Source organism: Diceros bicornis, chromosome 22 (genome assembly GCF_020826845.1).
Source record: "Diceros bicornis minor isolate mBicDic1 chromosome 22, mDicBic1.mat.cur, whole genome shotgun sequence".
Lineage (NCBI taxonomy): Eukaryota > Metazoa > Chordata > Mammalia > Perissodactyla > Rhinocerotidae > Diceros > Diceros bicornis.
In genome coordinates this window covers 22,996,196-23,020,184 of record NC_080761.1, presented here as the reverse complement: position 1 = coordinate 23,020,184, position 23,989 = coordinate 22,996,196, and the positions used below count along the sequence as shown (strand labels likewise).

At 33.9% G+C, this 23,989-nt stretch overlaps 1 protein-coding gene across 5 annotated transcripts in view; it reads left to right on the top strand.

The window, feature by feature from the left end:
* Window positions 1-23,989, top strand: part of SMC5 (structural maintenance of chromosomes 5) — a 76,913-nt gene that overhangs the window by 34,161 nt on the left and 18,763 nt on the right. For all 5 annotated transcript variants that reach the window (XM_058565688.1, XM_058565685.1, XM_058565690.1 and 2 more), the window contains exons 10-17: window positions 3,752-3,906; window positions 7,221-7,334; window positions 12,051-12,145; window positions 12,818-12,950; window positions 15,664-15,837; window positions 15,943-16,112; window positions 19,753-19,876; window positions 20,262-20,384. In XM_058565688.1, coding sequence (XP_058421671.1) covers window positions 3,752-3,906; window positions 7,221-7,334; window positions 12,051-12,145; window positions 12,818-12,950; window positions 15,664-15,837; window positions 15,943-16,112; window positions 19,753-19,876; window positions 20,262-20,384 — 1,088 coding nt within the window. The remainder of the gene's footprint in view (window positions 1-3,751; window positions 3,907-7,220; window positions 7,335-12,050; window positions 12,146-12,817; window positions 12,951-15,663; window positions 15,838-15,942; window positions 16,113-19,752; window positions 19,877-20,261; window positions 20,385-23,989) is intronic.

Sequence of the window (23,989 nt, the reverse complement as noted above, 5' to 3'; positions counted from 1 at the left end):
AGATAGAGGAGATCTTATATTTCTGTCTGCTCAGTATATGACTAAGATCAGTAAAAAAAAGAACCCATTTTTTTATGTGTTTATCAAAGTACTAGGTGTGTATGGTAAAAAAAAAAAAACAGAAGGATGGCCCAACCCTTTCCAACTTCCAGACTCACTCTTAAGAGTAAGCACTTTTAACTGTTTCAGCAGTTTTTTCAAATAGTCCTTCATATATCTTCATCATATTCTTATTTCACCATGGCTTGATTAATCAACTTTAGATATTACCTTTTGATATTTTTGTTACTTTAGATATAGATTTCAGCTCATAACACCTCCTCTCCCTTTTATTGTAATTCCTCAAATGGGATTATTATATTAACATTGGTTATTAATCATTAACATTTATTAATATTGATTTATTATAAGTACTATTCTTATATCTATTTTCGTCATTTAACAATTGTCAATATTGCTTGACTGCACACTTTGTAAGCTAAAAACACTAGTCTCCCATCCTTTCTTTTTACTTTCCTCCCTTCTCACATTCTTTTTTTGTTTGTTTGTTTTTGTTTTTTTTTTTGTTTATTGCAGTAACATTGGTTTATAACATTGTATAAATTTCAGGTGTACATCATTATACTTCTATTTCTGCATAGATTACATCATGTTCACCACCCAAATACTAATTACAACCCATCACCACACACATGTCCCGAATTATCCCTTTCGCCCTCCTCCCTCCCCCCTTCCCCTCTGGTAACCACCAATCCAATCTTTGTCTCCATGTGTTTGCTCATTGTTGTTATTATCTACTACTTAATGAAGGAAATCATACGATATTTGACCTTCTCCCTCTGACTTATTTCACTTTGCATAATACCCTCAATGTCCATCCATGTTGTCACAAATGGCTGGATTTCATCGTTTCTTATGGCTGAGTAGTATTCCATTGTGTATATATATCACATCTTCTTTATCCATTCGTCCCTTGATGGGCACTTAGGTTGCTTCCAAGTCTTGGCTATTGTGAATAACGCTGCAATGAACACAGGGGTGCATGTATCTTTATGCATTGGTGTTTTCAAGTTCTTTGGATAAATACCCAGCAGTGGAATAGCTGGATCATATGGTAGTTCTATCCTTGATTTTTTGAGGAATCTCCATACTATTTTCCATAGTGGCTGCACCAGCTTGCACTCCCACCAGCAGTGTATGAGAGTTCCCTTCTCTCCACATCCTCTCCAACACATGTTGTTTCCTGTCTTGTTAATTATAACCATTCTGATGGGCGTGAGGTGATATCTCATTGTAGTTTTGATCTGCATTTCCCTGATAGTTAATGATTTTGAACATCTTTTCATGTGCCTGTTGGCCATCTGTATATCTTCTTTGGAGAAATGTCTGTTCAGGTTTTTTGCCCATTTTTTAATTGGGTTGTTAGTTTTTTTGTTGTTGAGATGCATGAGTTCTTTATATATTTTGGAGATTAACCCCTTATCAGATATATGGTTTGCAAATATCTTCTCCCATTTGTTAGGTTGTCTTTTCGTCTTGTTGATGGTTTCCTTTGCTGTGCAGAAGGTTTTTAGTTTGATGTAGTCCCATTTGTTTATTTTTTCTATTGTTTCTCTTGCCCGGTCAGACATGGTGCTTGAAAATATGTTGCTAAGACCAATGTCGAAGAGCATACTGCCTATGTTTTCTTCTAGAAGTTTCATAGTTTCAGGTCTTACATTCAAGTCTTTAATCCATTTGGAGTTAATTTTTGTGTGTGGTGTAAGGTAAGGGTCTACTTTCATTTTTTTGCATGTGGCTATCCAGTTTTCCCAGCACCATTTGTTGAAGAGACTTGCTTTTCTCCATTGTATGTTCTTGGCTCCTTTGTCGAAGATCAGCTGTCCACAGATGTGTGGGTTTATTTCTGGGCTTTCGATTCTATTCCATTGATCTGTGTGTCTGTTTTTGTGCCAGTACCATGCTGTTTTGATTACTGTAGCTTTGTAGTATATTTTGAAATTGGGGAGTGTGATACCTCCAGCTTTGTTCTTTTTTCTCAGGATTCCTTTAGCTATTCGGGGTCTTTTCTTGTTCCATATAAATTTTAGGATTCTTTGTTCTATTTCTGTGAAAAATGTTGTTGGAACTTTGTTAGGGATTGCATTGAACCTATAGATTGCTTTAGGAAGTATGGACATCTTAACTATGTTAATTCTTCCAATCCAAGAGCACGGAATATCTTTCCATTTCTTTGTGTCTTCTTCAGTTTCTTTCAGCAATGTTTTATAGTTTTCGGTGTACAGATCTTTCACCTCTTTGGTTAAGTTTATTCCTAGGTATTTTATTCTTTTTGTTGCAATTGTAAATGGGATTGTATTCTTAATTTCTCTTTCTGCTACTTCGTTGTTAGTGTATAGAAATGCAGCTGATTTTTGTATGTTGATTTTGTATCCTGCAACTTTACCATATTCGTTTATTACTTCTAAAAGTTTTCTGGTGAATTCTTTAGGGTTTTCTATATATAAAATCATGTCATCTGCAAATAGTGAGAATTTCACTTCTTCATTTCTAATTTGGATCCCTTTTATTTCTTTTTCTTGCCTGATTGCTTTGGCTAGGACTTCCAGTACTATGTTAAATAGTAGTGGTGATAGTGGGCATCCTTGTCTGGTTCCTGTTCTTAGAGGGATAGCTTTCAGTTTTTCACCATTGAGGAAGATATTAGCTGTGGGTTTGTCATATATGGCCTTTATTCCTTCTCACATTCTAAATTCTCTAGTCTCTACCCTGGTTTTCGTATTTTCAAGGCTGAAAACATTTTACTGAGAACCATAATTAATTTTTATGTGCTCTGTTTATAGGTTAATTTTAAAAGCTAGAAATATTAAGGATTATTTATGTTATTACAACAGTGCAACTTAACATAGCAGAGCTGAATAGTGCATTATGACCTAATTTTCTTTCAGTGATAGCTTTTTTAAAGGTTTTGATTTGCCTTTTTTTTAAAAACACCATTTGCTTTAGCATTTCCTTAAATTGAAAAAAAACCAAAACTTTATCTTATCAGGCATTCTCTTGTTTTGGAGCCTTCCACCCCCTCCTTCCATCCAAACTGATTGTTCTCAAGGCCTACTGCATGGCTGTCATCTGGGGTTTGTCTCACACCTTTTCTGTGTTGGATAAAGCTATTCCTGAATTCCATGTCTTCGTTTTTCTTACATTATTTCCTTATTTTGTTAGAGTACATTTTCAGGTAATCTCCTGAGAAGAGATATTGGGGAATTAATTGCAGAGTCTTTGCATTCCTGAAAATATCTGTATTTCATTATTCCCTTTTCTCAGTGTTGTTGTATGCACAGTTCTAGGTTGAAAGTAATTTTTCTCTCAGAATTTTGAAGGCCTATTGTAATTGTCTTCTCGTAGGAAATCTAGTGTTTTCTCATTCTTTTGTATGTGACCTGTTTATTTTTGACATTACTTATTTATTCCAGCTTTATTGAGATATAATTGACAAGTAATGTACTGTAACTTTAAGGTGTTCAATGTGATGAGTGACCTATTTGTTTTTGATTGCTTAAAGATCTTTTATCCCAGGTGTTTGAAAATTTGAGAATGATTTGTCCAGAGTGGGTTTTTTTACTATGCTGGGTACCTGCTGAGTGGCGTTTGTAGCTTTTAAATCTAAGATATTCTTTTGTATTATTAGTAGATTATTTCACTAATTAAAGTTTTCAGAGAAACAGTACTTTGTTTTATTTTCCAATTTTAGATGTGGAGGAGCATATTGTACGTTTTGACAATCTTATGAATCAAAAAGAAGATAAGCTGAGACAGAGATACCGTGACACATATGATGCTGTTTTATGGCTAAGAAATAACAGAGACAAATTTAAACAAAGAGTCTGTGAGCCCATAATGCTCACGGTAAGAAATTTGTTCATCTTTGTAGCATCTGTTAGTTTTATTATTGTAATCATTGTAGATTTTTATTGTTTTAAAAATTCTTAGTCTTATTAATACCCTGGTTTTCTATTGTCAAACTTATGGCGTCTGGTAACCTGCTGAATCCATACATGAGCTTTTTAAAGCGTCCTTGATCAATAAACCTGTGAGCTTTTTCTGGAAAGGAGTATGAAGCTGGCAGCTTTTTGACTGAGAATCATGTATAAAATTAGCTTGGTTAGCTGGTTCCTTCTGGCAATTGCTGTTCTTAGGTTGTAGCAAGCAATAGGGCAAACACTGCCAAAGGGGTAGAAAATGGCTGTAAATAAATATGTGATATGGAGCACCTGACAGAGGATAGACAAGAAAATCACCTGCTACAAAAGTAGAGCATTCTGAGGATTCTGAGAATGAAACCAGCAGTTTCTTGACCTCATAACCGTTTGATAGCTCTATTGATGATCATGGGTCATCAAGAATAGGGTAAGCTGTATTTAGTAAATCATTTAATGAAGTGTGGCCATGGATTTACCAGGAAGATTTCCATCTAAAATATTTAAAATCATAAATTTGACCACAGAAAGGGATGAAAAAGTAAAAACCACATTCTTGGGTAATGATATATTTAGATATACATGTGTAATATAAACTTAAAACTTACTCCAAAATGATGTAAAGATTGTTTTTGCTAGATAATTTTTTTACTTTAGAAAAGAAATCACTATAGAAAGAATCACTTGCAGGATTCATGATGAAAAGTTCTATTTTCTGTAACTCATGTTTGTGTTATACTTTATTCAAAATCATTTCATATAGTTCTTTGTCTTTTATTATATCTTACGTTATATTAGCAAAATTAATGTGCATAATACTGTATTCTCTTCTTGCTCGGGTATGTATTATTAGAATATTTTTGCCAGATCAAGAAAGGAATATCTGTTTCAGAGGCAAACATTATTGTTTTGATTAACTGGTAAGGATTGAAAGAAATATAAGAAAAAATATTGTGACCATTAGTATAATAAGTTATAATGCAAGTATAATTGTCAACAGGTTTTTATTAAAATGACAACCTCAAAATAATACTTCAGAACTTTATTAGATTTGTCATTCTCTTGTCACTTGATTTCTTAATAGTAGCCTATCACTAAGTGGGATTAGTAGCTGGCATATATTTACATTTTAAATTACCTTTAAATCGTTGAGATAAAGAGATATCTATACTCTGCTTTTTTTTACCCTTCCTGGAATAACCTTTCACATTTCCTACCACCTCCTTCCAACTTACCCCACACACTTATCTAACTCTTCAAGATCTAGTTGAAATGCTACCACTTCCAAAGGCAAGTTAGTAATATATAAACTTAAAATTTTAGTCATATAACTTGTCAGCAATCTATTTCCATGGGTTGGTTCTAACAATTCCAGTCTAGAGTTAGAGAAGTGTGCAAATATTTATTTACAGTTATACTCCTCACAGTAGTGTTTATAATAGCAGAATGGTGGGGCAAAGAACAAAATTTCAAAAGATATTGATTGGTTATGTAAATTATCCTGTGTCAGACCCTGACACAGGATATCCTGTGTAAATTATCCTGTGTCAGAATCTGACACGTCAGAATATCCTTGATAAGTACAGCCTGGGGGAGAGTGATAATGAGAGCTAAGTCCTAGTCTGGCTTATCCATAGCTATAAAAAAGGTGAATTCATATGGTCATATTGGGGTTATTTTACCTTTTCTCTAAGTTGTAGCAAACACCCACTTAACATTTTTCTTTCTTTTGTACCATTCCTTCCCAATAAAGTAATTTGGTATCAAAAAAAAAATTTATGAAACAGTAGACACTAAATGTCTATAGTGTTTATGTCCGAGTGTTGGTATTTTATGTGGCTTTAATTTTTTTGTTTGCTTGTGTCTTAGTTTTCCCCTTTTTCTACACTGATTTTCTGAAATTTAAAATAGAGAGTAATATTGGCCAACAGTTAATGACAAGCACTGTACTAATTCTTTTATTATCTCCTTTAATCCACATTTAGTCCTATGAAATATAGACTGTTTTACTATACCCATTTTATGGATGAAGGTAACTGAAGCTTTCAGAGATTTAAGTAATACTTGATCAAGGTCAGATGTAGGATTTGAAGCAACATCTGTCTGACCCCAGAGCCCCAGCTCTTAACTAGTATGCTGCATTTTAGATATATAATACATAAATACCTTCTCTTTCAGAAATCTTTATATTGTCAAGAAAGCTAATTTCCATCTGCTGAAAGTAATCTTTCTCTCTTCTAAAATTCCATAGATAGCATTTTTTGTATACCTCTGTTGAGGAACTTTAACGTGCTCTGCTTTTCAACATACTTATCATCTGCAATAAATAATAGATTGTACTCCTCTTGAAACAGTTTGTTTTCTTGACCTATCAGTATCTTCCATAGCATTGAGCCTCACATGCAGAAATGTCTAATTAGTTAATAATTTAAAAATAAATCACTAAGTTTATGTTCTAGTGGTGCAAACCTAGGGTTTCTCTTGAAAACACTATTAGTTACAATTAATCTGTAGCAGGTTTTTTCATTAGTTTTATAAAGTTTTGCTCAGTTCTTTGTGTTTTTGTACTGATCAGTTATTGCCATGTATAGTAACAATTCCTCTTGAAGATTAAGAAGAAAAATATTAAATGTTTGGGGACAGATGAGAAATGTTTATGTTCTTAGGTTCCAATCTAAGTCTATTTCAGATGTTTTCAGTGAGTTGACCAGAAGGGAACTTAAGTTATTTCTTAGCTAGTATCAAAATCGATATGCACCAGGTGCTATTCAAGTCTTCGCTTTTGTTTTACTATGTTTTGGATGCTTCTGGGTAATAAACGGATGTTTTAAAATGTTGACTCTTCAATACCAAGGTTTTTTTTTTTTTTTTGAGGAAGACCAACCCTGAGCCCACATCCATTGCTAATCCTCCTGTTTTTGCTGAGGAAGATTGGCCCTGGGCTAACATCCGTGCCCATCTTCCTCTACTATATATGGGACGCTGCCTCAGCATGGCTTGACAAGTGGTGCGTCAGTCTGTGCCCGGGATCCGAACCTGTGAACCCCAGGCTGCCGAAGCAGAGCACTCGAACTTTTACTGCTATGCCACCGGGCTGGCCTCCAAGTTGTTCTTTTTTTTGTCTTCCTTTTTCTCAAGTATTAAATTTAATTAAATAAATCTAAGTGTGTAGTATAATTATGTTCTAGTAATCAGTTTGGGTTTTATGAAAATCAACTTATATTTTCTTTTTGTTTTATTTAGATCAATATGAAAGATAATAAAAATGCCAAATATGTTGAAAATCATATTTCATCAAATGACTTGAGAGCTTTTGTATTTGAAAGTCAAGAAGATATGGAGGTTTTTCTCAAAGAGGCAAGTACTAACCACATAATACTTTGACTCACTTAACACTTATCTTCCAGTGCTTGAGTTTTTAACTTCAAACTAGAGCAAAAAATGATAATGAGTAATTTTACTAGCAGTAACTCTTGTGTAAAATCATTTAATTTTGCCAATTTCTTTCCTATCTATGCCATTATTGAGGAATGAATTGGTTTTGTAAGAGGAAAAACAGCCCATAATTCCATCTGTAACATTTTGAAATTATCGTTTGGAATTAATATGAAGAGTAATTCTGTCACATTGTTGCCAGAGAAAGAAACATCATAGTGATGAGCCTTTGGTCTTGGACATCCTTTTTGGAAATGTGTTGGAATGAACTCAGTTTTTCTTTGGAGGATAAATCAATAAGATGTTTTTACTTATTAATATAAATAAAATCTCTTTAAAAAGAGTGAGAATCCTATATCTGGCTAGAAGAACACCACCGACCAAGAATCTAAGCCCCTGAAAGGCTTCATGGCTTAGTCGTTAAGAGCATAGACTCTACAGATAGGCTGCCGGGATTTGAAATCTGACTTTGCTGCTAACTTGAGCAAGTGGCCTAAATGTTTTGTGCCTTAATTTCCTCCTCTGTGAAATGGAGGTGGTATTATCTACTTCCAAAGATGGTTTGACGATTAAATCAGTTAATAAATGAAAAGATATTTAGGACACTGCTTGTTGTTATATGTCTATATAATACATATTATTAGACGTATATGTTGTTATTGTCAGTAAGATTTCTTTTTCCTTTTGCACATGCCTTCTACTTCTTCAAAAGCTCCATAAAGATTAGGTTTAGATTTGGTATTGTTTTGTTTAAATCTCTGCTAGTAAGTCTAAGTGAGGACAGGACCCTGAATTAGCTCAAGTGGTCCTGTTTCTCTGGTACACAGGCGATTGGGAAGACTCCTTGCTTTCTTTGTCTTTTACCATATTGCCCTCCTGGTTTGGGAGTTGGCAGGCAATGTTAATATAAAGTGACTGGATAAAAAGGTTGGATGTATAAAATTATAAAATTGACTCCAAACAGTTCAACATTTGTGGGTGTTAGAACCATTTAAGTCTAACCAGTGAGTTATTGATCTGGTGTCAGAGCTCCTTGAAGAAGTAGGTTTCTTAGATTACAAGTCTGTGAGACATGGCACACTGTGAAGGGCATTCAGTCAGGTGTAAGTAGATGATTTCTGTTTTGCAAATGGCCAGTTTTGCCTGCACCGAGTGCCTTGATTTGCCGCAAAAACTCATGCTTCCTTTGTGCTGAGAATTTGAACCATATATTGATATGACATAGGTTCCTAAAAATTTGACCTATATTTTTTATTGTGCTATAACAATTAATTTTCCATAGCTTCTCATCAGTAGGACCAGAACGTCCTCTTACGTGTGTGACTTTTTGTGTATTTAAATTATGAAATTTGTCGTATACAACTGCCTCTTGTAATTGTATCTACTAGAATACCATTTCCCGTCTTTCAGTAACTTACAAACCATCTTCAGTTGTTGCCATTTCTGCATACTACCATGCACTACCACACAATTTTTGCCATATCTGGGTACTAACTATTATTTAATATTTTTCTTTAAATCAGTTCACTTTTTGTTACTTAAACAAAATATTCTAAGAGGAAGTATAATATCACTACCATGGGAGGGGACATAATTTGCATAACAATAAAGACATAAGGAGTTAAGGACATGCTGATAGCATAGTGCAACTTACTCCTTGGTATGATTAGAAATATTGAAAGGGAAATTACTTTCTCATTGTGTAATTCAGTTTTATTTAGTGTAACCATTAAAACAATAGATTTTAAAAACTTAAATTAACCCTACATACTAGTATCATTGATATATTGACTCAGGGCCAATATTGTTTCATCTATATCTCCGCTCCTTTATTTTTTTAATAACTTCTTTTGATGTAACTTCAAACTTGCAGAAAAGTTGCAAGAGACGTACATGTAACTTCTCTATACCTTTTACCTAGATTCACTACTTATTTACATTTTGCCCCATTTGCTTTATTTCTCCATTGTGAAGTACAGTTTTGCTATAACTCAGTATATACATTCCTAAAAATCACTATGCTATGCAAAATTGTGCAATAAAAACCCACAGGGCCTATGGGGGAAAAATAGTAGCACATTTTTACACATGTTCAATTGTTAAATACACAAATACAATAAATATGGTGCTTTGTTTTTAAAAAGATTGAAGTTGGCTTGTGGAAGTAGGCGTTGGAAGGGTTCAGTTTGTGAATTGTATAGTGGGTAAAGCAATTATAAAGACTGTCTGAAATCTGATGGAAAGTTGTAACACCAAATGTGATTGAGTGTGGCTCATAACATGTGGTAAACTGAGGCAGCTAGTAGATGTTTGAGAGGGGTGTGTGTGTGCCTGTATTTGCACACAGGTTATATGTATTCCTATACAGCTCAGTTCAATTGGGTGCAGTTTTCTACATTCACCTAGAGAAAACCTTGTGTTTCTTGTGGATGTAATTGCACATAAGCAAATGTGAAATTCACATAATGCTTAAATTGTCCCCTAATATATCACTTGCTTGGAACAAATTTGTCTTCAAAACAAGCATTATAGCACAACTGTTTTGCTCCTTGTATTTGTGTGTATTGAAATACTTACAGACTTTGAAAATATCCTGTTCCTCATGAAATTACCTAGTAGGTTTAGAAACCATTAATGGTTCTAACTCAGTCATTTCTTCTATATTTATTAGTTGGCATTCTGCTAGAAAGAAGAGCTTTTTCTTTCTTTATTTGTTGATTCATAGAATTTTATTTTTTTTATAGGGATTATAATCCATTACTATTATTATTTATTTTGATGCTCAAATTGGCCCAGATTTGGCCAGTGAGACCTTCTTCAAGTTGACTCCTGTGTCCTGTTGATATTTTGCCATCATATTTTGAGCACTGCATACTTTTTGGCAGAGCAAGATGTTGACTCATCTTGAACACTCTGGTCCTTACAATTAGCTTTTTTCCCAAAGAACCCTAGTTCCTTTTAGAAAACAAAATCTAGGTAACAGGTGTGACCTTGGTGCTAATGTCTCATTGCTTCTAAGCCCTCACATGCGAACTCTTACATCTATATTTATTTCTTTATTATCTAGAGAGCAAGAGTGCACCGTGAGTTCACACTGATACTTCCAGTTACAATCCAACACAATAGGGTACCTTCTAGTCTTTCTCCTTTGCATATTTGTAATTTCCTTCTGTAGCAGTGAAAAACATAACCCCCCCCTTATCATCAATATATTTACTCATTTAAGTCTAGAATGCTGTGAAAGTAATTTCAGAATTGCTAATTCGTGCCACCATGAAATTCTTCCATTCCACCATCCCATCATGTCTCTATTAATTTCTCTCAGCATTGTTTTGTCCTTTTCAGTGTATAAATCTTGCTCATCTTTTGTTAATGTGTTCTTAAGTATTTTACGTTTTGTTGACACTGTCGTAAATGGATTTCTGAAATTCATTTTCCAGTTGTTCATTGCTAGTGCATAGACATACAGTTGATTTTTTTGCGTTGACCTCATATCCTGTGATACTGTTGAATTCACTTATTGAAATCTAGTACAGTCAAGTGTTGCTTAATGATGGGGACATGTTTTGAGAAATGCATCATTAGGTGATTTCATCATTGTGTACACATTGTAGAATGTACTTACACAAACCTAGATAGTATAGCCTACTACACACCTAGGCTATATGGTACTAATCTTAGGGGACCACCATCGTGTATGTGGTCTGTTGTTGAGCAAAATGTTGTTATGCAGTGCATGACTGTAGTTACTTTGTAGATTCCATGGGATTTTCTTTGTAGAAAGTCGTATCTTTGTAAACAGATCTTTTTACTTGTTTCTTTTCCGTCTTTTACCTCTTTATTGTGCTTCACTACAGTGAAGTACCTCCAGGACATTGTTGAAGAGAAGTGGTAAGATAAGACACATTCCCAGTCTTAGGGGGAGAGCACTTAATGTTTCACCATTAAGTATTATGTCTGCTGTACATTTATCATAGGTACCCTTTATCAAGTTGAAGAAGTTTCCTTCTATTCTTAGTTTACTGACAATTTTTATCATGAATGGCTGTTGAATTTTGTCAGATATTTTTCCTGCATGCGAGATGATCATATGGCTTTTGTACTTTATTCAGTTAATACAATAAATTAGATTGGTTGATTCAAATGTTACATCAATCTTGAATTCCTGGGGTAAACTCTGCTTGGTCATGTATACAGTTTATATCTTGCTGGATTCTTTTTACTAATATTTTGTTAAGGATTTTTGCGTATATGTCCATGAGGGATATTGTAATGTTTTTGTCAGGTTTTGGTATTAGGATCATGCTGAAATCATAAAATGACTTGGGAAGTATCCCTTCCTCCTGTTTTCTGAAAGAGTTTTGGTATTACTGCTTCCTCAACTTTGATAGAATTTATCACTGAAAATAATAAAAGAAATGTACTCTTTTTGTAAAAATACATAATTGCAATATAAAGACACAACTACAATATCATTATCACACTAACAATTTTTCTTGTAAGTACATGCCATTAAAATATCCAGTAAATGTTCAAATTTCTGATCATCTCATGAATGCCAGTAGGAATATGATAACTTTAAAAATCATTTTGACTGATAGTATATGGTCGTTAAAATAATTTTTCCCTTATATTCAGGTTCGTGACAATAAAAAATTAAGAGTAAATGCTGTTATGGCTCCTGAGCATTCCTGTGCTGACAAAGCACCTTCAGTATCTCTGAATGAACTCAAGTAAGTCTTGAAAATATTATTAGAACTAACCTGTTACTTTGAATATTGAATAATCATTTACCTCTTAAATATGTTTTAATTATCTCTGTCACATAAATATGTTTGGTATAAGCTGTATTATTCCCTTTTAGGATCTCTACTTCAGTCTACAATAAGGAAAAATCTAGGCCCAGGAACAGACCATGGTATAGTTATTATATGATGGTCATGTTTCAAATCAGTGGAACAATATTGGTATATTTAATAAAAGAGATACTAAAATAGTTTGTTAGTTATTGGGAAGGTAAAATGATAAATCATCACTTCGTAATGCAAAAATAATTTCCCAACGGACTAAATGTAAAAATTGCAATTATAAAATAGCTGTAAGTAAATATCTTAACTCTGGATGAAGTAAACATTCTAAATATAAAAGCAATGGAAGAAACAACAAAGCAACAGATTAATAGTTTGCAGTCATAAATATATTAATTTTAAGCTTTTCTGACAAATAAATCTCAATGTTAATCACTTAATATTAAGTGATTTTAAAACATACGAAGAAAAAAGACTTTTTCTGTACCATTATTAAATAATTTATATTTTATTTATTGTTTATTGGCCACTTGTCAACTATCATTTTTTTAAATGATATTTTAAGAGGAAAAATATAATAGGTGCTTTTCCTTTCAGACAATATGGATTTTTCTCTTATTTGAGAGAGTTATTTGATGCACCCAATCCTGTCATGAGTTACCTTTGCTACCAGTATCATATTCATGAAGTTCCTGTAGGAACTGAGAGGACCAGAGAAAGAATTGAACGGGTAAGAGGGTACTGAATTAATACCAAAAACGTACTTCTGTTAAAACTTCCTAGCTTCAAGTCAGGGAAAAATTGTGAGAAATGTTAAGAAGTGTATCATTCTGTTGTTTTTAACCACACAGAAATTATCTTTGTATTTTACATTTTTAATATGACATGAAGCAGAGACTGTTGACTAATATTTTATGAAAGGAGTGATAAGTGCTTACTTAGAGTAAATGAATACTTAGTACCTGTAGGGTGGTTGAATAAGGTTAAAGCCTGAAAAGAGATACCTGGCATTGTTCTACCTTGCTTGACAATCCTCTGTTCAAACATTGTGTTAATGGGTTGATCATTTAAATTCTTGTATTCTAGATTATCTTTCAGACAAATTATACTTTAAGATGGTAGGCTAGGGTATAGAACTGATTTGGTAAGCCCTCTCTTAAAGCTTTCATTTAACATTATCTCGTGTATGAATGACCACCCTTAATAGGATCTCATTTCCTGGCTAGTACAGCTACATAAATTCTTAGTTCCTATATTCTGCTAATGCTGCTTGGAGTTTTCTTCTCCTTACAAGTAATCTCCAAGACTCCAAACCATATTCGTTGCTTTTAGCAAAAGCAGAAACAGGGAAGAAAGCTCTTCTAAAACAGGTTTTTCCATAACACCAAGTTGCCGTATTCATATTGCTTGTAAGCATCTAGGACCCAATTACAGACCCAACTGCTACTTATAATATTGAATACTAGAAAAAGTTTTTTAAATTTTTAGCAACCTGTGTACAGGTATCCCTAGGGTAATTCATTTGTAATTTGGGGGCTCTAATATACTTCATTAACAGAAGATAGAAATGGTTCATTACCAACCCATTTTGCAAAAACAAGCTAATTATAGTAAGTTGCCTGTGTCTTTGATTAAAAATTACATCATATTACGGTGATTATTTGGGGAAACCAAAAATAAAACTCTCCATGTGGGTGTATCTCTTTTCTGTCTTAATTCACTGGGGTTTAGAAAAGACCACATGCATAGACCAAACCAATTTCTGTCATAATTTCAGGGGTAGATAGGGCTATCTCTGAGAGTAAGGGTAGTAGGACTATTGCAGAAAGACTATAGAAAATTTGGTAAAGGCTTTCATAACTTTTCTTTGGGGCAGAAGGGAACAATACTGCACTTGGAAAATCTCTTTACTTTTTGAACAGTGCTTCAAGTTGAATTATTTTATGTTCTTTTACTTTTAAACAAAATGTTGAACTCACCTACAGAACTTTAACCTTGCTGTTTGTACTGGAGAAAGAGCATTGGAATTCATATAATTTACATTAAAAGTGAAATTAGTTCTTCTATTCCCCTTCATCTCTTTTCAGGTATTTTTCGTTAGCCTTAATCTTTTTGGTTTTATATAAGTGATGATATTTTTAAAATCCTTAAACACATTGAGTGTTTCTTATACCTTATTGTTCTGATGCCTGACTCGGTGCTATGTTATGTATAAATACTCTATGAATTATGAGACACTTCTCACAGTAAAGCAAAGTGAGGAAGTATTTCAGACACCTGGTATAAAGCCCTTGACATTATCTTGGCCGTCTTTCAGAAGATATAAACCTTCAGTGACGAAATTTACTGCCTTTATATTCTGTCCTCTGTAATGGCTGTATTTCTCCCTTAAAATAAAAATACATTCTTCACTCTAAGTTTTGCTTTATTATCAAGTCCTAACATTTTAGGTTCTCTAACAGTGATTATACCCCATTTATGGAATTGTTCTCATTAATTTCTGAGCCTCTCCCCTTTGGTTAAATTGTCTGCTGACCTCCTTAGCTTATGATGTTCCTTTTGCTGGGGGTGCGCTTTCCTCATCTCTGGCAGTTTAAATCAGTTTAAAATTTATTTGCGTGAAACTTGGGTAGGCTAACCTTATCTAGGCTTTCCCTTCATTCCAAATTATTCAGCATTTATGGATGCCAGTTTATACCTTACTAAACTAAGTGTGCTTAAATATGTCTTAACTCTTCGCTTGAACTGTAAACTTCTAAAGAGAAACAAGCCACAAGAAGATTGGTAATGAACCTTTAGAGATTGGAAAAAACTGCATTACAGCAGCCGGTTTTTTATAAATATACAGAAATAGATTAGTAATGTTATAGTGTTTAGAATATGCTTTAGTTTATGAAACTCCTTGTATAAGTCCTTGAGAGAAAAGATCTCGAAAAAACAAAAAGTCTTTGAAATCCTTGAAAAGTGTTTCCATTAAGTATTCTCCCAAATATACAGGAATTAAATATGAGATTATGTACCTTTGAACAATATAACTGAGGGGAGGGGAAAGTAAGTGACTTAGTTGAGACAACACAGTTCAGTCTACTGGGCAGCTGCCTCCTGATACCTCTTCTGTAGATAGAACAAGCTCCAAAAGTCCACTTAACTTGGGAGAGATTGTAGACTGAAGCAGAAGGATGGCCAACTTTGCTAGTTACTTTGGTTTTCTCCCAATTCTCTCTCTCTTAGTCTTTCTTAGTGTTGTTTTCCAAAGTAATAACCTGAAATGTATCAGCTACCTTTTTAGAGATGTTGTTGGATAAGTTTAAAAAAAAAATGAAAGTACATCTAGTATATTTTGATCTTCTAAAATTGACTTGATCTGTATTTTTCATTCTTTAGTCCTTTTAAAAATAAATCATAGTTATTAGATGTGCACTGATACATGTTTTACGTTGTAGGTAATACAAGAAACCCAATTAAAACAATTTTATACAGCAGAAGAAAAGTATGTGGTGAAAACTTCTTTTTATTCCAACAAACATATTACTGTTAACACGTCCCTAAAAGTAGCCCAGTTTCTCACAGTTACTGTGGATCTAGAGCAAAGACGACACTTAGAAGAACAGCTAAAGGTTGGTTATTTTGATTTGAGTATTAGAAAAGAGTATTAACTGAATTTATAGTATTTTAACTAGAACTATTTTTAGAATATACTCACAATTTTGAATATTCCATAGGAAATTAATAGAAAATTGCAAGCAGTGGAATCAGGGTTGATTGCCTTACGTGAGAAAAACAAACATCTAGAACACAGAGACAATGAACTTAGACAAAAGAAGAAGGAGCTTCTTGAAAGGAAAACCAAGAAAAGACAACTGGAACAAAAAATTAGTTCCAAACTAGGAAGGTATCTTTTTAGCCTATTCCGGGGTCGGGGGGGGCGGGCACAAAGCACTATGAGGATATTATTAGTTGTTCCCTGTAATGACGACACAGTTCCCACAAGCTCGTTTTGTAATAATCTCTCTCTCAAACTTTAATCCTACTACCCAAAACACAATTTTAGTCCACAGGGCAAAGGGAGGTGAATCTTAAGTGTTGTGAGTTTTTCTGTTCCTTAATCAGCTATTCTTATCCCTGGACCCCTTTCTATGCTTAAAAATTATTGAGGACCCTGAGGAGGTTTGTTTATATGGCTTATATCTATTGATGTTTACCACCTTAGAATTTAATTTCTAATTTTAATACTGAGAATGCTTAAAATATTTAAGTCATTTAAAAGTGACAGTAAATCCGTTATACATTAACATAAATATTTATGAAAAACAACTATTTTCCAAACAAAATACATTTAGCAGGAAGAATGGCATTATTTTACATTTCTATAAATCCCTTTAGATGAAGTCAGTTGTTTTTTTATATCTGTTTCTGCATTCGATTGATTGTGAGATGTTGTTTTGGTTGAAGTATATGAAGAAAATCTGGCCTCACGTAAATATGTAGTTGGAAAAGGGAGAGGTAAATAGACTTTTCAGATAATTGTGTATATTCTTTAATACTATGTCAAAACTTGCCAAGGTGTGGTTTCCTCAAGTTTAATTGCAACATGGAATCTGAAATCATCAGTGAAGTTGTGTACTCTTACATTACTTTAAGTGCATCTTTTACCCGTGAATGATCTTGTTACATCATGCATTGGTCATTTGAAAAATATTGGTTCACCAAGTCATGTAGATCTTCTTTTATTGTATAATATCAGAAAATAGTCACATTGATCTCCAATCCCATCAGAAGAGCCTTTAAGAATTGGGAAGCTGTCAAGCTCACAGTGGTGGATACAAATTTTCCAAAATTCTCATTTTCACTTGAAAGCTTGAATTTTATCATTGACAACAAATATTATCAGTTATTTTCCTTGAAGTGATAGGCTCACTTCGTTTACTTTTGGGGAAAAAAAAATCTGCCAGATACCCAAGTCGGAATAATTATAGTATGTCATTCTTTCAAAAAGTATTCCTTGAAAAAAGTGTCTGGTCCAGCTCCCAACTCGTACAATCACCCAAGTCCTTTTCCTTGAGACAACCATCGTACTTTGGTATACAGAAGTGCTTTATGAGTACTGTGTACTTCCTGTTTCATCTCACTGAATGTTAAAAAGATATATACTTAAAGAGTTAAAGAGATTTAATAAAATTAACAGTTTTTACTGTCATCAAGGACATTCTTAAGTGAATTTGCCATTTTTAAAATTTTTGAGTGCATGGCAGTGAAGAATCTAACAACTGATGCACTTTGGTGCTACTACCTTGATTCTTTCTAAAGCACTAGCATTTTTACTCACCGTTGCTTTTGTACCATCAATGCAAAAGTCAACACAGTGAGAAGGGCAAATCATGTCTTATTATACTTGTGGTTTCAAGGATCCTCAGGAGTCTGCGGACTACACTTTGAGAACCACTGACCTAGATGAATATCCAGCATAATATGTCCATTGAATTTGGAATGATGGTAGAGGGGAGGGGAAGGTATAGGCAGTAAGATTATCAAACTAGGCTGTTTGTTTTCTCACCAACTCTGAAAGAGAGTAATAAGGAAGGAGGAGGTTATGCTGATTTTCACAGAATAGAATGGGCCCCTGGAGGTTTATCTCACTCTTTCAGTTGTAATCTCTCTTGTTACAATTAGGATTATATCTGCTTAGCCTTAATGGTCACGTATTCCACAGGATTCTATACAAAATGTGAATAGTCTCAAAAGTCTTTTCCGAAAGGAAAACTGCTAGTGTACTGTGAGAGCCCAGGCAGCTATTCTCAGAACTGATTGTAAGTTTTATTTTGAGTTTAGATATTTTTAGAAACTAGAATATATAAGATGGGATAAAAGCTGTTAGAGTGTTCAGTCTAGGGGAAAGAAACATGGCTTCCAGTTTCAAGATTTCTCCCGTGTTCTGCCATGACACAGCTCAGACCTTTTTGTTGTAATTGTTCTTTTATGCTTCTTTCTTGTAGAATAAAGACGTTAATGACATAATCAGTCTTTAATAATAAAAAACAGCTCATTGCCTTGAGTAGGGTGTAAGTGTACCTTGACCTAATATATATAGTATGTATTTCTAAACACATTCATAAGTTGAATTATATTTGAAATGCATTAAGAAAATGTGTTCTTTACTGTCTTTTAAAGCAAACAATTGCCATTAACTTTATTATTTAAAAAGTTAATAATGTACCTTGGTTGCTTAAAGCAAGCTATATCTGTTTAGTCTAGCTGCCTAGAATTTTTTCAACTTTAAGCCTTTTTACAACTTTAACCCTTCACTTCATTTCTCTCTTTAGTCATCTACAAGACACTTAACCTTTACTGCTTGACTGCTATATTGGACCCATTGTCTAAAAGTAAACTTTCTCCTCGTATCGTAATATTGATTTTTCTAGTAAAATGACCTTTCATGCCCATTACCAGCCTGCTCTCTCATGCCTGCTGTTACTCACTTTGGAATACTGCAGTGGTGACCTGGTTAGTGATCTCTCCTCGACTAGTCTCCTCTCTATTCAGTGCATCCAGAAGACTTGTTAAATTTATCTTTTTGTGTTCCTACCCCATTCAAGAATATTGTTGTGGCTTCCTACTGTTACTACATGAAATTTAATTAAGCACTACTTTCCCTTAGATTGGCTTTCAAGTTTTTCAAAATCTTGTTTTGCTCTATCCATTCTATATTATCTCCCTAGCCACCCTAACTCTCTTCCATATGCTATTCAGGCCACTCTACAGTATTCACTAACTTGTTCATTCTTATTTATTATTGCTTCCATCCTTTGTTCTTGCTTCTTCACTGGAGGCAACATGGTATAGTGGAAAGAACTTGGACTTTGGTGTCAAAGACATCTTACCACTTAATATCTGTGATCTTGGGTAACTCAATTAACTTCTGAGCCTTAATTTCTTCATCTTAAAGTAAAGCACAAAGTATTAACTTTTAGGATTGTTGTATTGTCTTTTCATTATTTTTTTTTTTTTTACCTATTAATCAAATCTCCCCAGTTAAGCTCCTTAAGGGAAGGGACTATGTTTATAAACAATGTTAATAACAACAGTAACAACTAATATTTATTAATCAGTTATGGGCCAGGCACTATACCTAAGTGTGTTATATATTTTCCCTTTTTTTAATCTTCACCACAGCCTTATAGGAGAAGTAGTACTGGTATTATTTCCAATTTACAGATGAGGAAATTGAAGCTCAGAAGAGTAACTTCTCTGGTTATACTGCTCATTAGTGGCAAAGAGGAAATTCAAATCCATCTTTCTGACTCAAGATCCTATACCATTAGCATTACCTAGACTATGCTGGCCACATAATATATCTCAACAAATACTTTTTGATCCTGACTGGTTGCGTAAAATGATTGTTTAATCTAGCAGCTAGCAGTTTATACATCTGAGTGGTATTACTAAATAGCCCATAAAACAGCAGAGGACCTAAGGATTTGGGCTCAATCCTTGTGTTTAACTCCGATTTCTCCATCATTATGTGTTTTATACAGTTTAAAGCTGATGGAACAGGATACTTGCAACCTTGAAGAGGAAGAGCGAAAAGCAAGTACCAAAATCAAGGAAATAAATGTTCAGAAAGCAAAACTTGTTACCGAATTAACAAACCTGATAAAGGTAAGGCATTTTTGTAATTTTAGTCATTTTTTTATAGCAGGTAGATAAGATAGTAAAATCTTAGCAAGACATTTTTAACAATTTCAGCTTGCTCTGTTGTTTGACATTTCTCATTATAGGTCAATAAGCTGGTTAAAAGCACTCATTAAGCTAAATTATTTTATTCCAGATGATTGATTAAATCATAGGAATAAATAGGAATCAATAGGAAAACTTTTAAAAACTCTCTTATAAGAAATCTTTATGAAAAGAACTATTTGAAAGAAGTATCAATCACATTAGAAAAACGTGATTTTTTTCATGGTTTATAATTTCATTTTTTAAAAAGAAACTAATATTTTTTTGGTGTAAAACAAATTAAACTCTTAGGGGTTTTTGTTCCTAGATTTGTACTTCTTTGCATATACAAAAAGTAAATTTAATTCTTCAAAATACTACAGTTATCTCCGAGAAGAACAAATTAGAATCAGATTATATGGCTGCTTCGTCACAACTACGTCTCACAGAGGTAAGTTTTTTCTTTTGTTTATTTTGGAGTTACAGCCTCAGACCAGTTTGAAAACATACATCATCATTTGCAATATGCAGTTTGTTGTATGTTCTTTAATTGACAAGTTTAATGTATGCTGCTGATGAGGAAGCAATATTTGAAACACTTTGTACTATGCATTTTATGTTATTTGATTGGGGAGGGGTGGTAATCAAAAAAGAGAAATCAGAGTATCTGGTTTAGTCCCTTGAAAACTAAAATCTTCTCTCTGCTTTCTTAACCCATATAAATTATAGTCATTACTGTTACCAAGCAGCAACTAGTAGCTTTTAATTGCAGTTTGTACATCCCATAGAATAAACTGAAGATGAGTTCTTATCCACACTAGCAGTGGCCTTAGCGTGTAATCTTGGCAATTTAATCTTCTGTTATTATCTGTGAAATGATGATAAATATTGAAATAGTGTACAGAGGTGGGAAACATGCTATACTAAGTTAACGTAAATCCCAAAGAAGAACTGGCAAAAATATGTTAGTGACAGTGGCATAGTTTTTGAATCTTCCAAATCCTTTCACCAAAATAGCAGAGCAACTAGGATAACACAACAACAACAAACCGCTGGACAACATATACAAGAAAACTAAGTTTCAAGGTATCCCAATTGTTGTACTGCAGTATAATCTCACACTAATCACCCAGGGTTAGCATCAGACTGTACAAGTTAAGGGCACAGTCCCCAACAAGACTGCCCTTACTTCAGATGCCAGCCTCAAGTTTATGGGTCCCCAGGCTACCTGTACTTCTGACCAGCTGGCTACAAATTTGAGGATTCCCTTGACCCTGTCAGGTTCAGTCATTCACTAGAATGACTCACAGAACTCAAGAAAACACTTTACTTAACAATTACAGTTTTATTATAAAGATAAAAATCATTACTAGTCAAATGAACAGACACACAGGACAAAGTCTGCAAGGGTCCTGAACATGGAGTCTCTATACCCTTTTCCCATAAAATCAGGGCACATCACCCTCCTGGCACATCGATGTCTTCACTAATCAGGAAGCTCTACCGAGCTTCTGTGTTCAGGGTTTTTACTGGGGTTGCATTACCTGGGCATGATTGATTGAATCATTGGCCTTGTGGTTGAACTCAGTCTCGGCCCCCTTCCCTGGAAATCAAGAGATTGGGCTGATAATCATATGACTCAAAGAGCCAACCCTCTTAATCCCACGATTTGTCTTTCTGGCATGGCCAACCCCCATCCACTTAAACTCAGGTTTGATTCAAAGGGCTCGTGAATAACAAAGACACTTCTATCATTCAGAACATTCCTAGGGTTTTAGAGTGTCCCTCCCAAGACCCAGGGTCAAAGGCCAGTCAAATTCTTTATTATACAATACCTGTGAACTCCAAAATGCAAGTGGGTAAGAGCAAATCAGCAGCAGCATCAAGACTGGCATGGTGTCAGTAAGTATGTGGTAAGAAGCAGAGGGAAGGCTCAGAGAACCTGAAAATCAAGTCACCAACAGGTACTCAGCTCTAAAGGAAGGAGGCTCTGCTAGGTGTAGAAAGTTCAGCAGACCAATATTAGAGCAGCTGAAACTAAGTGACTTTGTAGATTCCAGAAAGGTGAGATGGTGCTGGGTGGTCCAGGCCCTGTGAACTCAGACCAACTGAAACTACTTTGCAGAACAAAGCTGCTCACTGAGGAGAACTAGAACTACATGATAGACTAAGGAGACTGTAAAATATGTATTATATGTTATAAGGCTGACAGTGTAGCTAAACACAACACTAAAAATGGGAGAAGGGAGATGACAAAAGTAAAATAGAATATACTTGCTGATTGTCCTATAGGTATTATCAGGAAATAAAGGGATATTACTTCAAACTAGATGTTTCGGGAGAGAGAAATGAGAAAGAATTTCAATATTGTATTTATAGTGGGGAACCAACAGACAGTATCTCAAAAAAGATATTAAGGACATAAGGACATTATATAAGGTATTTGCATCAAAATCATATTTTGAATAAAAATATAAGCTTTCCTAAGTACCAAAAGGTATAGGAAGAAAAGGAGAGGAGGACAATAAAATAGATCATATCACTAAAGATTAGATGTTTGATTTATATATGTATATGGCACAAAAATAAATGTAACATAAAACAATGGCAGAACTAAGGTCAAACATCAATCATATCATTAAATGTAATGGATATAATTCATGTTTTATAAAAAGATTTTTTTGAAGTAAATTCCAATATTATGCGGAATATAAGAGGTACATCTAAAAGAAAGAGATTCAGAAAGGTTTAAAATAAAAGGACAATGAACACAAGCAATCATTTTTGGGTCAAAAAGACCCAAAATATCAATCAAAAATATCTAAATCTATGAATTCATAATAATACCTAAGAAAATAATAATATTGGTCACCTTTGGAGGATATTAGAGAACCAGCTCATTATTTTGAAAAATGGCAAGGAAAGAATCCAGCATTTATCCTGACTTTCCTATGTGAACTATTATTTAGGATAAACAAATAAATGAAGACGGGAAATTTCTCTTTACAGAAGTATTTCAGATAATAAATGCAGGAATTGTTGCATTAGAATATCACCACTTTATAGGAGCTAAGGAATCAGTGGATCACATTAGCTGCTGACATCACAAAAAGATAGCCAGATATTTATGTGTATCCTGGATGGAAGGACATAATACCACCTATGAAATAATCTTGTGAAAAAAAAATCAAATTTCAATGTGATTAAGCCTCTAGAACAAGGTTTCTCAACCTCAACCCTATTAACATTTTGCACTGGCTAATTCTTTTGGGGGGTGGGAGGCTGTCCTTTGCATTGTAGAATGTTTAGCAGCATCCCTGGCCTCTACTTGCTAGACACTAGTAGTATACCATCCTCCCCATCCTAGTTGTGACAACCAAAAATGTTTCCAGACATTGCCAGATGTACCCTGGGGAGCAAACTTCCCCCCATTTCAGAACCACGGCTCTAAAACTACTAGTGTACAGGAAATACAGGAGACCGAAAAATATACAAAATGATACCATAGGGGTATAATCAGCAAAATCTAGAATGTGAGGAACTATATAAAACAAATCATTTACTTCAGTGCTGTCCAATAGAAATATAATGCAAGCTATATATGTAGTTATAAACTTTCTAGTGACCAGACTTTAAAAAGTAAAAAGAAATACGTGAAATTAATTACAATATTAATTCAGTATATTAAAATACTATTTCAACATGTGATCAGTATTGAAAAATAGAGACATTTTACATCTTTTTTTCATGCTAAGTCTTCAGAATACTGTATTTTATTCTTACAACACATCTCAATTCAGATGATAAATTTTAATCAGAAATATTTGATCCCTATTTTGATTTTATAAAACTTAACAGTTGAAAAAGTAAGTTCACATGCCCAAGTTATTCTAAACATTTTCTAATAAGTGAAGTGAGTATTGATTTTTAATTTTAAATTAATTTAAATGAAATAAAATTAAAAATTTAGTTTCTCAGTCACAGTAGCCACATTTTAAATGCTTAGTACCACATATGACTTGTGCTTACTTTATTGGACAGTATAATATCTAAGAT